The following is a 12,587-nucleotide window of genomic DNA, read 5'->3' on the forward strand; positions in this document are numbered from 1 at the left end:
TGACCTCAGTGTTTTGACTCAAGTTCTCAGCTGTTTATCTCAAGTTAAATATCAAATTATACAACTTCTCAGAAAGTTGTATAATTTGAAAGAACAAATGACTGAACTAAAACAAAATTTGGTTGTAAATCTTTATTAATAGAAACACATTCTTTCTGAAGGACTAAAATTCAGTAGTGTAAGATCCATGACAGCTTGCACTAGGTACCACAAGTTCACTGATGAATACATATGGATTTCATAACAGAGGTTTAAATGCCCAGCAGAGAAATTAAAGTATTAAAGTGATCCTTGCTGTTCTGTTACTCAGCTAATTTAACCCTTTCACATACTTCAAACATAGGTACAGTGTGTGCTAAGTGAAATAATTGTGTAAATAGTGCTCAACTCTCCTGAGTAAAGTAGGCTGTGCTTCTCCCAAAGAGAAGTTGAATCACGCCTCTTGTTGACAGAACACAATTTGTGAAATGGCAGCATGAAGCTTGTACCGCTCCTTTGTTAAAGTCTCCTTATAACACTATTTCATTTACAGTAACAAGCACTGGGTCCATATCACAAACTTTCTGCTGTTTGTTACTTTTAATATATATAAAATAATTTTCTGGAGGGTTCATATTGTTTTACAGTAGAAAAAGATAAAGAATAACATGGCACTAAGCTAATCTCAGCTTCAGTGTCTGTTCTGGATTGCTGGCATTGCTCTGCAGTGCCCTGAGGCAGTGGCAGTTGGGAAACAACCTGTTCATAACCACAGTACAGTTTAGAGTAAACTTTCTGGACACTTCTAAACTGGGTTAAGGAGGCCAGAGGAATCTGGGATTAGTTTCTTGAGGCTCGGGGTGAAGAAGGACATGCTGAAATAAAGTCAACTGAGCCAGAGGTTTCTAGGTGAGACAGCAGAAGACCTGAAATGTGGAGGGAGCTTCACTTTAGTGGTGGTGGTGGTTAAAGCAAGCAGAGAGAAACGGGTCCTTCAAACCTTGTGTGCGACCTCTCTTACTAAGATTTGATACGTGCTATCTAAATAATTTATTTGTCCCCTGTTCCATCCCCTCAGGGTCCAGTCAAACCATACACACCAGCCTCTCTGCAGCACCCCTAAATGTAGGTAGAAAAGTGACTTTGCTGCCTTGCTGAATGCTGTAAATACAGGAGCCACAGCCCTGCCAGGATGGATCAGAGGGGCCCCATCTCCCATAGGAATTCCACATTCTCCCTTTGCATGGGTTGGATGGAGTTCTGTTTGGGTTCAGCAGGGAAAAGCTGATACCTATGTTCCATTGCTTTATGTTTCAGTGCTTGCTCTACCAACCAGGAAAGCATTTCTGCCCTCAGTGGCAGCTTCCTTCCCCTAATGACTGGATAGGATGTGTTGCTACAGGAATACACATTACTATGGCCCACACAGAGCTCCTATTCTGTTAAGGCTCAACTAGAAACAGACTAAGTTGGTAGCATTTAAATCAGCATTAGCTACTTCCAGCTTTGATTCTGCACCATCAGTATTACTGATTACCATCAGTAATGGTGCAGAAGAAAAGGGGGTGTATTTGCTGAGCAGGTTTATCCCAATGGTTGATAAGCACCCAAACACTGCACAGTGGCCTCAGACTGTGCCTCCTCCTGCCATCAAGATGCCTCCCAGGAACAGCACAGGCCAGCTAAGAGCATATCCCACATCAGAAGCCCTATCTGCATGCAATATTGAAAGAGCAAATCTCCAATTAAAAGATAAACACTATTTCTAGTTAGTGCTGCTCCACTGATTATAAGCATATCATATGCAGATAATAGGATTTCTTTCTAATATGCTGGTTGACAGGATACAAGTTTAAATGTTCAATGGTAAATGCCATGCATAGATGATGGAAAGGGAACAAAATCCAGTATAAGGGAATGTTACCTGAATTCACTATGAAATCATGAAATCTAGCGTGGCCATTTAATTTTACAAAATTCTTTGCACTACAGTGGGTAAAACCGTAAGAATTAGAGGCTTATCTTGTCCCCAAGTGAGATAAGAAAGCAGTCCTGCTTCATTTCATCTTTCTCTTCTTTGGTCCAAGGTGATGTTTCCTTTGCTTGTAGAGGTGACGGAAGTTTACAAATACTCCTGGAAAAGAGTGAAGTGTTTAGGTAGGACATCATTGCATCTTTTCATGCTAAATGGCTGTACCAAATCTAAAAAAAAAATAAATAAAATAACAGAACCCAACTACCACACAACAAATTATTTAGGGGTGTGTATAGCAGTGAAAGCTAACTCAAGTGTTCTCTTGGTGGCTGAGACAGGAGTTGCTGCACAGGCTGTCTAAGGAGAATGAACCAGGTATTTCAGAGTGAAACTCAGCTGAAGGGTGGCTTTAAGGAATGTCTGTGAGCAGGAGAAATCTAGTGAAAATTCTCAATTGGATTGTGGTGAGTTGTGGATACCCAGAGTGGGTGTGGGTACAAGGAAAATAAATTGTGTTTACAAATGTAACACCAGAAACCAAGTGCCTCAAGCAGGTTTACTTCTTTAAATATACTATTTAAAGACAGTTCTATATTGTTTCCTGGAAAAACATGAAAAAAAACTTCATGTTGCATTTATGATTACACTGCAACATTTAACTAAATTACTTCAATCTGAAATTATGTTTAGATTGCCACTAGATCATTCCAAAGCTCAAGTGCCCCATAAAAGGTGAAACTAAATATACTATGTTTATAAATACATGTAAAAATTACTCATTTAACCCAATTTGTTACCACTATTACCTTCTTGGAGGTTAATCAGAGCTGTGTTCCCCTCCATCACTGACAAATTTATATGAACAATCCACAAGGATAATGATTAACCTCAAGCAATTTTGTGTTGCCATGGGACCCAAGATGCAAGAATTTAATTTTCTTTGAAAAATCAAGTTATTCAGGAGAAACTCACCTTTTTATTTTTATTAATATTGAGAAATACATTAAATACTTACCTAAAAACAAGGCTATAAGAAATATTTGAAGCACAAATGGAAACTGGATTGTGACGTTCAGTGGATTTGGCAATCCCAAGCTAAATTTCCCTGTTTCACTGAAGATTGGAATGGATTGAACAATACAGACAGCTGAAAGCAGAAGGTCACCATCACTACCAAGTACAGATGAAATATATAATTACCCAGCCCACACCAACTATTTCAGCACAGTCCCTTCTTATTTGCCAGCACTGATTAATGACAGCAATTTTGAAGGTGTTGAACATGCAGTAGGGTGGGAAGCACCTGGGTGAGGGGGTGCAGCACTGAACCTTCCTGGTGAGAGACTGTTCTCACACACAGCTGCAGCCCCAGGGCCTGTGCCAGCAGCATCTGCCATCCAGAAATACCCCAAGCAATGAAACAGGCCCACTCCTCCTCCTGCTCGGTGTTGGGCAAGGCACAAAGCTCCTCCTGGCTCACAGACACAGGTTTGCAACACAGGAATAAGCCTCTGCCTGTCTTCTGCAGTGATTTACAAGATAATATCAAGACTTAGGAGCTGGTGTGAACCCAGGCTGGGCTGAGCAAGTCAGGCCCAGCAGACAAAGCTTTGGGTCAGCAGAGGGAAGTGAGCACTGGCATCCTGTGCAGCTTGTTCTTGTTCCATTTGCTCATGCAACCCTTCACTGCCTTTACTTCCCCTCCAGAAAGGGAGTCTTTCCTCCAAAAGGAAGACTTCTTGTCACATCAAATTGAAAATAATATTCGATTCAGTATGAAAGACAAAATGCTTCTATTTGGTTCACCTCAAAGCAAATCTGTTTATCTGTCGTTCTATTTTACTATTTTAAGTCCAGCTGCCAAAAAAGAGATTTGAGTTATTTTCCCAGCCTCAAATTCATTATTTAGTAAACTATTTTAAGGAGATACCTTCTGCCAAGCCCCCTAAGGGGTAGAGAGGGATCCAGACAGTGTAACGGAGCCAGGTGAGTGGTTTCCATTCAATGCCAATGCAGGAAAGCATGTAATAGGGATACCTACAGTGTGAGGAGAAACAAACACTTTAAAATGGAAACTACTCCTGGACTTAGTCCTGTGTATATACACTGTGTGCTCAACACAATTCCCAAATGACACAAGAATATTCAAGGAATATCATCCCCCTGGATGATGATGGACACACAGTTATTGGGCAGTTTACAGAGCTCAGGCCTTTCTGAGCACAGGGATGAAGACAATTGCCTGGCTGCCTAATAAACCTTTCAAAATAACTTCTTTTCAAAGATAAAGACCTCATTTAACAATGGAAATTCAAAGCAATAAAGAAATCAAGCAACAGGGCAGTATCACTTTCAGACTCCAGCCCTGCCTCAGCTTTTGGCAAATGAAGGAAGGCTGTGAAAAGTCCATTACTCAAGGAACTTTTACCCTCTGGGCCAACTCTTCCAAAAAATATAAAGATCAAAATCTTCTTTACAGAGTTCTTGGGAACAACCACTTTGTTCTGTGCACACTTGGTAGGAGGAAAATTCCACCAACCTGAACAGCTCAGAGATACTCCAGAAATAAAATATGAAGAACACCACAGGTTTGCTCTGCATTTCCTCCAAGCTTCCAAGGATAACGAACAAAACAAAGTTTCTTCCAAATACCTATTAAAGAAAAATATATTGAGGAACATTCACTCTTCAGCAAAAGAAAGGGCAAGTTCTTGCTGTCAGAAACACAAGATATCTACTCCTCAGACATCTGAGCACACAACTAACTCACAGCTGAGCTGTGACCTGTTTCTTACAAGTAGGCATCTTGCTCTGTAGTTAGGTACAATCCGAGGGATCCAGTCTTAAATCACCAATCCTCACTTTTATGCACAACAACTATAACCAGGATAAAAAGGGCACTGGCACCAAATCAGAATCATGTACTTTTATCAGCTTCTTGCTTTTGCTGTCCTGCACTTTACCCAGGTGATGGAAGGAGACAGCCTGTCAAGCCAACACTGGGAAGTGTGGATTCCTGCCTCGTGAATAAGAAACCCTCGAGTCCAGTGTCAGTGAGGTTGCATCACTTACTTTAGGAGAGTCTCAACACTTGTGTAAAATAAACATTTCCTTCAAACATAAGAGCAAGGAGAAGAATTTAAAAATACTACCTGCACTACAGAAGGTATCAGTGGTGTTCTGACTAGTCCTATTAGTGAATTCATGATCTCCATTAATGCCAGGGTCTGACAGAAATACATCATATCAGAAATAGTGTGAAATGTGTCATAGAAGGAATCTGTAAGACATAGGAAACCAACCATTTTAGAGAACAAAATGAATTTCCATGCTCAGGAAGCTGGTGCAGCAGCACAGCTTGTGATAACAGGATTCTAGTTGCATTTGTGAAAAACATGATGCATAATTACGTAAGTTCTTTACAGGCCTTATCTTGAACTCACAGCAGTTGGGCCAGAAACACTGCCCCATTTCACACACAGAAGGATCAAGAGCTATTTCAGTAATTGCTTTACAGAAAAGGCAATAGTGCTGTACCTCAACAGAATGGATTTTCTTGCTTCAAAAACAAAATATTCTGTCCAGATCGTTTTCAAAAACATTAACATTGCAGTGAGCGAGACATTTTGCTTCAGCTGATTTTGTTAGAAGTGATCCTGGCAGAGCACAAGTATCATTCACAGAGTACACAGCTGTGACTTACAAGAGGACAGTATTTTCCTGCCCTTGACACTTTAATGACCTTTGAAAGGCTTTCATTGTGCTCTTTGGCAATGCATTCGTGGTTTTGTTCCTAAATATGTCTCCCTTCAGATTTTGCTATTTTAGAAGTCTCAAATAAACCACTGAAAATCAACTCAAACCCTCCAATATAAATAAAATAGTGCTCATTACTTGCCTTTTCCTAAGATGAACAGTCGAACTGTCATGTTCACAAAAATCCAAGAGAATCCCAAAAACTGTACAAGATTATACATGATTAGGTATCCCTTCTTCAGGTGTTTGAAAGCTAAAATCAATAATAAACACATCAGGTGAGCAGAGTACAATGGTAATAGAGCTGCAAAGCAGTCTTTCTGAGAATAAAGCTTATAAGGAAAAGGGAAGTTACTGATTGTGATAAAAGCATTGTTGGGTGCACTGGGGGTTCTGCTTTTGCCATCATCTGCCAGAACTCAATTTTTGGTAGTCAGATTTTTGACATTCCTTGGAAACTTCAGTCCATTTTTATTAAATTTCTAATAGCTCACAATACAAAGATCCCCCTCCAACATGCAGCAAGCCACTCAAAACTGCTCCTTAGGAGTTGAGGCTCACAAACTGTGAACAAACTTTCTAAATCCCACTTCACCCACAAAAAAGATGCAGTTACTTACGGTCTTTTGGGACTCTGGAATCTATTTTCATTTTGTTAATCTTTTCTTCTTCCTTAAGATGAAGGATAAGGTATTAAAGACTTACTGTAATTAGCAAGTGATTTGTTAACTATACTACTGCAAATCTAGTGGGTTTAAAACTCAGCCAAGCAGCCAGTAGCTAGAAGGTTTAAATTTTCACCAGCATAAAACAGCACATTCATCATCCAAAAATTATAGTACAGTAGAAGCCAGAGGGTGTTAACCAGTTATCCTGCCCTCATCATGTGGTTTGTTCTAGTAATTAGATGCTTTGCTGAAAAAGCTTCTGCTTTCTGTGTTAATTCTCAGTTATGACTGTGCTGTTTCTTACATGACCCACCACCAACCTGAAGAGAACAGAGAACATCCAGCCCAGCTTCTCTGCCTGCCTTTCCCAAGCTCCTGGGTCCTGGCACTGCAGTGCCCCTCCCTGCTCTGCGTTAAGCTCGTGGCTGCAGAGGGGAACAGGGCAGTATTTGTTGTGAAAGGGATTTGCAGGAATGTGGTCTGTTCAAGTGTTTCCCAAGTCCATCCTGCACCTCCCCACTGCAGTAAGCTGCTCAAGCTCACCAGATGGTGGGAATGCACCAGCAGGGCCAGCCCAGGGGCTCGGGAAAGCTTCCCAGACAGACAATGCCCAGGACTCACTCCTTTGGGCTCCACATGGCAGAGTGACACAGTCCTCTATGGATCAGGACACTGGGCAAGGGGCATATGCAAGGAGCCAGCACACAGCCTCAGTTCCAGTTCTAACCAGAAATGTGCCTATTTCCAAATTCCTGCTTACAATCTGAACCACTTAACTAACTCTGTATTGAACAGCAATAACAATCAGCATGCCAGGCAACTCCTGGTAAATGAAGAGTGCAGGTTCAGGCACAGGAGAACAGCTGTCCTTGCTTTGTAACTGGCAGCAAAAGCTACAGGTGCCCACAGGACTGACCTTCTCCTTCAGTTCCATTTCAGCATCTGACTCGTCCAACCAGCGGTCGAAATCGGGTGCCAGGAAGAGTGGGCGCTTCTCCTGCTTGGTCAGCCTCTCCCACCAGTTACTCTCTTTCTTCTGCACAGTGATGTTCAGCTGTCTTTGGGTCATCCTGCACACAGGCTGAGGGCAGACACATCAGCAAAAGTCCAAAGAAACGAGGTCTGAGACTGAGTTGATGGCCAAGCTCCCCTTATCAAGGGGGCAGGGATGACGCAGCTGCTGCAGCACAAACGTTTCTCTGCCACCCAAGGCATGGAAGCAAAGGGCAGTCCAGTTGAAGATGGCAGATGTGATGGTTGCAGGGCTTGATGAACATCCTGCCCATATCACAGCACCACTGCATCCCACCACAGAGCTAGCAGAGACTGCAGTGCCAGCCTTCTTAAACAGAACCCCTGATCTTGGCTTTACACCTTCTTACACTTAGTACTGTGAGCCACCCACCTCCTCTAGCCAGCAGTAAAAATAACACTGCCAGCAGCCACAGGTACATGTCTAAACAGGAATGTGACCTGTGACACCATGTGACACCTGCTGCAGTGAGAGAAGGAGCTAAGAGCCTTAGGGAACACCTGGAGACAAGGTGAGCTGACAGACTGGGCAGTGTGGTCACTGCCACCCCACAAGGCCTCTCCAACTGCACAGTGGCAGCCCAGAACCTCTCCATCCTTTCAGCCCCTGGCACTGTCACCTTGGAGCCCACCCTTCTGACCACCGAGGCTGCTCCATGTGGCACTGCCTCTCAGACCAGCTGAAACTGCTGCAGGAGCTGCACTCCAAACTGAGCACATTACACCTGCTCTGCTCTGTCAAGGCTGGCTGGATGCTCCTCAGACATGTGAAGGCTGCAACTGTAATTTACAGCTACTACACCTCATCCTTGCCTGCCACAGGCTCCATTTCTCACTGCTGGCCAGCCTGGCACCAGCAAGGTGAACTCAGGGTGCACATCAAAACTGACAGAGAGAACCCTGGACTGTGATACTTCCTGGTCCTGACCATCTGTAGCTACACACAGTTCAGTCTGTTCCCCAGTCCCTCCACAGTGACTCAGAGTGATGACTTTTGGAAGGAGGATGCTTTGCAGAGGCAAGGACTTGCCTTCCAGGCCTGGCTCACAGCAGAGCCCATGTCTGCCAGGCACAGGCAGAGACAGGCACCTCTCCCACACTGTGGGCTAGGGAAATGATAAGGCAGTGACCCAACCCTGGAACCAAGAGCCCTTCACTGTCTGCCACTCCACACCTGGCAGGAGCCACACCAGAAATGTACCTGCTGACAGAGCTTGGAAATTCACCCCCCAATGGTCTCCTTCCCTGCCAAAGAACAGAGCTGAACAGTGCCTCCTGGTCTGACTGGAGCTATCCCAAACTCAGCCAGGAATAAGCAGCACAAATCTTGCCCCAGGAGCAAAGCCCAAGTTTTCCTGTGCCCCTAACTGCTCTGAGAAGTAGGGACAGACCTCACAGCCATCTGTGAATAACACAGAGGGATGGCTCTTCCAGCTAAGCTCTTTCCACTCAGACTGCAAGAGGAATTAAGGAAAGATTTCTGCAACAGGAGCCGCAACATATCACAACCTAATCTGCTCAAACCAGAAACATGAAATCTCTTCTTTTGTCCATCTACAGAGAAGCCATGAAACACCACACTGACTGCACAATGTTCCCCTGACCTCCAGTCAAGGTTGCATCAGACAACACATTGCCAGATTCTCCCATTATTTTGCTGCTTTAAATCCTTCAAAAACTGCTGTGTAACAAGTGACAATCAAGTGTCCCCTAAAGCTGGTCCATGCAAGCACCAGCTCCAGTGAGGTGATTTGCATTAAGACAAGACAATGGCACACAGGACTGCCACAGAGCTGACTGTTAAAGAGTTACCAGAAAAATTTAAATAGTATATTGGGAACTTTATGCACAACTGTTTTCCTTTCAAGTTCTTCAAAATTTACTTTTTCTTTGGAAGAATTAGAGAAGTAAAAATACCTACTTTAGGCTCAACTGGCTCGAGGAATTCGATCTCAAATTCATAGATGTTGTCTCCTTTGGCACCGTGACCCTGAGCTAAAAGACAAGAATTGACAGTCAGTGTGAGGTTCCACACACTCCACTGGCAAAGGATGCTTTGTACACAGAAATATTCAGCACTTATTCACAGCACTTTGTTCCTACGTTCCTGAGAGGCAAGAGGAAACCACACAATAACAGGGAAGACACCAAAAACATTGCTTGGAGGGGCAGATGCAGGAGTCAGCGGCTAAAAGTGCAAGTCTGCACCATGCTGGGAAAGGGTCCCTGCTGCAGGAAGGCAGCGTGTCAAATTCCCAAAAGAGGGGATCAAAAGGCTGCTCATGGATAACTCAAATCCAGCTGAAAATCTCCTGCCTCTGGAGGATCCAGCCTCTGCACAATGGAGCACACAGGGAGATGGGTGCTGCTGGGTGTGTAGGAGGGTGATGTGGGGAGTCCCTCCCAACAGCAGAAGGGCACTTATCAGGGTTCATCTGTCACGTCCCACATTGATCCTGTCCCTGTAAGGGCTCCAAAACTGCACACTGTGTTTAATTCCCACTCTTCCATGCCGTAAACTGATCCCAAAGAGAACATGATGTGCAACACCCTCCTATCAAATGGCCTGGCAGCCACAGCTCACCAAGGATGCAGCAGCTCCTAATGAGACATCTTAAACTCTGTGGTGCTGGAAGGTGCAGCTGTCCAGCTGCAAAAAACCCATCTTTCAGGGTGAGATCTGCTTTAGTTTCCAAATGGAGCACTAGTTCCTGAGGTGGAGGCTCAATAAGAATTGTACATGAGGTCTTTGTGAAAGGAAAAATTGCTGTGAGTTATCTCCAGGGTTTGGCTAGCCCGGGATGGGAAGGATATATGGAAATTCCACTGGTATTTAAATATGGAGAGGTTGGGGTTTTCTCATTAGATAAGATAGGGCCTGTTGTGGTTTCCAGGGCTGGAACACAGAAGGCTGTGGGTGGGAGTGTGGCGGATCTGAACATGCCCAGCACGGTGGCTCCTGCCACTGATGGGAACCTGGCACCCCACGATGGGGACAGACAGCGGCGGCCCCGGGGTGGGGGCCAGGCTCACACCCCCCGCTGGAGCCCTTACCTCTGAAGCGCAGGACATTGTCGGTGATGGTGATGTCCGGGTTCTGCAGAGGGAAAACGTGAATTAGTTGGCAGCTCACGAACCCTCGGGGGGCAGCGCACCCAGCCGGGGGGGTCCCGCCGGCCCCACACCTGCGCTGCCCTCCCCGGACCGCCGACCCCGCTGCGAGACCCCCCCGCTGCCGCTGCCCCCGGGGGGATCCGCAGGTGTTCCCCGCCCGCCCGTGAGTCTCCTCCGAGGGTGTCCCGCAGGTGATTTCACCTCGGGGGTCCCGCAGCTGAGTCTTTCCAGGTGTCCTGCAGGTAATTTCCCCCCGGGGTTCCCCAGGTGAGTCTTCTCCCTACAGCCAATCCCCCACAGGTATCCTCGCCCGTCGTTCCCCAGGTGTCACCCCCCGGCTGTCCCCAGGTCAGTCTGCCCCCCACACAGGTGAGCTGCCCCGGGTGTCCCCAGGTGTCGCGGCCGTACCCGGACGTCGCTGAGGTCCACGCGCAGGAAGAGCTCGCGGTGCCGCTGTGCCCAGTGCACGTGCGGCCGCAGGCTGGGCCCCGCCATCGTCCCGGCCCGCACCGGCCCGCGGCGCCCCCGCGCCTGCGCACCGCGAGCCCGCCTGGCGGGCCCCGCGCCTGCGCGCGCCGCGGGGGCCGGGCGGGGCGGCCATAGCTGGGCGCCCTCAGGGCTTGCTGCTGCCGCATCGCTGGGAGTCGTCGAGCGGCAGCGTCGGCTGGGCTTGGAAAGCCCTCCGAGAGTAAACCTAACCATTCCCCAGCGCTGCCGAGGCCACCACTGAGCCATGCCCTCGCATCCACGCGGCTTTGAAGTCCTTCCAGTATGGGGACTCCACCACTGTCCCGAGCAGTGTGTGCCAGTGTTCCATAAGCCGTTCTGTGAAGTTTTCATTGACATCCAACCTAAACCTCTCCTGGCGTAACTTAAGCCTGTTTCCCTTGTCCTGTAGCATATTACCTGGTAGAGGAGACTGACCCCATGTCAGCCGTGACAGGAGAGTCTGATGAGAATTTAGAAAACGCCAGTTCTGCAGCTGTGAGGTCCAACCTGTTAAAACTCTTAACACTGTCACTATTACGTGCTCCAGGACCTTGTGCTGGCCAAGCACTGGCACAGGTTGTACAGAGAAGCTGTGGCTACCTCATCTTGGAAGTGTCCAAGGTCAGGTACGATGGGGCTTGGAGCAACCAATTTAGGTGGCCCTGCCTATGTTTGGAACTGGCTGAGTTTTAAAGTCCCTTCCAACCCACATTATTCTATGATTATATGATAATAAGGCTAAAAAAGGACAGCATTGACTTGTCGTTTCCAAAAAGGCCACCACTCACTCCCTCCCTCAGCAGCTCACACAAGGGCCCCTCACCCACAGCCAGCCTCATTCCAACAGCAAATCCATCCTCCTTCAGACCCATCTTGGCATGGCCTCTCCCAACCTCAGGGTTTTCTGTGTGAATCTGTGGTGTGGAGACACGAGGTCCATGCCACAGCCTGCCCCTGGATGGAGGATTCCCACCCTGTGCCGGCCCCTGGTGCTGTGAAGCTATCACAGGAGGTCAGGAGAGCTGTAGCAATGGTCCCCTGGAGGCTTTATTTCAGAATAAACCCCACAGTCCCTTTGGGGCAGCGTGTGGGGAAAACCAGCCTTCAGGTGGCAGTGTGGCCCAGAGCTTCCACCTTCAAGTGCATTTAGGAGGAAGCACCTGCAGAAAAAGAATTTTTTCTAGTTTATAGGGGGTCACTTTGATTTTCCTTTGAAAAAAGGGACTGTGCTTTGTAAAGGGAAATTCAGAGGTATAGAAACATTTGGCTGGGGCTCAGCTCTGGAGCCTGGGGTTGTTTTGGGGGCCGATGTTGCTGGAGCCTGAGGGTTTTTTTGGGGGTCCACTGCACTGGAGTCTGAGTGTGCTCGGTGTTTAACACTCGTTATTACAGCTGGGAATTTCTGTCCCCTGTGGGAAGCATATCGCTGTGGAGGTAGCAGCATTTTTGAGGAAGGAAAAAAAAGCGATTTTTGAAACTGCAGGGTCCCTGTGCACTGGGGGGTTGCATGACCTGACCCCCGTGCATGGTGTAGTGTGTGTGTGTTTGTCCCAGTCCATGTGAAGGGGTCTCTG

General features: G+C 46.6%; 1 protein-coding gene across 1 annotated transcript; it reads right to left on the bottom strand.

Moving 5' to 3' along the window:
• Nucleotides 1–117: 117 nt before the first annotated feature.
• HACD3 (3-hydroxyacyl-CoA dehydratase 3) lies at nucleotides 118–11,060 on the bottom strand. The gene is made up of 11 exons (XM_058846703.1): nucleotides 10,933–11,060; nucleotides 10,465–10,507; nucleotides 9,332–9,405; nucleotides 7,295–7,459; nucleotides 6,331–6,382; nucleotides 5,853–5,963; nucleotides 5,107–5,234; nucleotides 4,494–4,606; nucleotides 3,885–3,991; nucleotides 2,970–3,101; nucleotides 118–2,113 (listed from the first exon to the last, which is right to left on the bottom strand). The coding sequence occupies exons 1-11, from the start codon at nucleotides 11,017–11,019 to the stop codon at nucleotides 2,037–2,039; spliced, it is 1,089 nt and encodes a 362-aa protein (XP_058702686.1). The 5' UTR covers nucleotides 11,020–11,060; the 3' UTR covers nucleotides 118–2,036.
• Between the last annotated feature and the right edge of the window lie 1,527 nt (nucleotides 11,061–12,587).

This window comes from Poecile atricapillus, chromosome 11 (genome assembly GCF_030490865.1).
Source record: "Poecile atricapillus isolate bPoeAtr1 chromosome 11, bPoeAtr1.hap1, whole genome shotgun sequence".
Lineage (NCBI taxonomy): Eukaryota > Metazoa > Chordata > Aves > Passeriformes > Paridae > Poecile > Poecile atricapillus.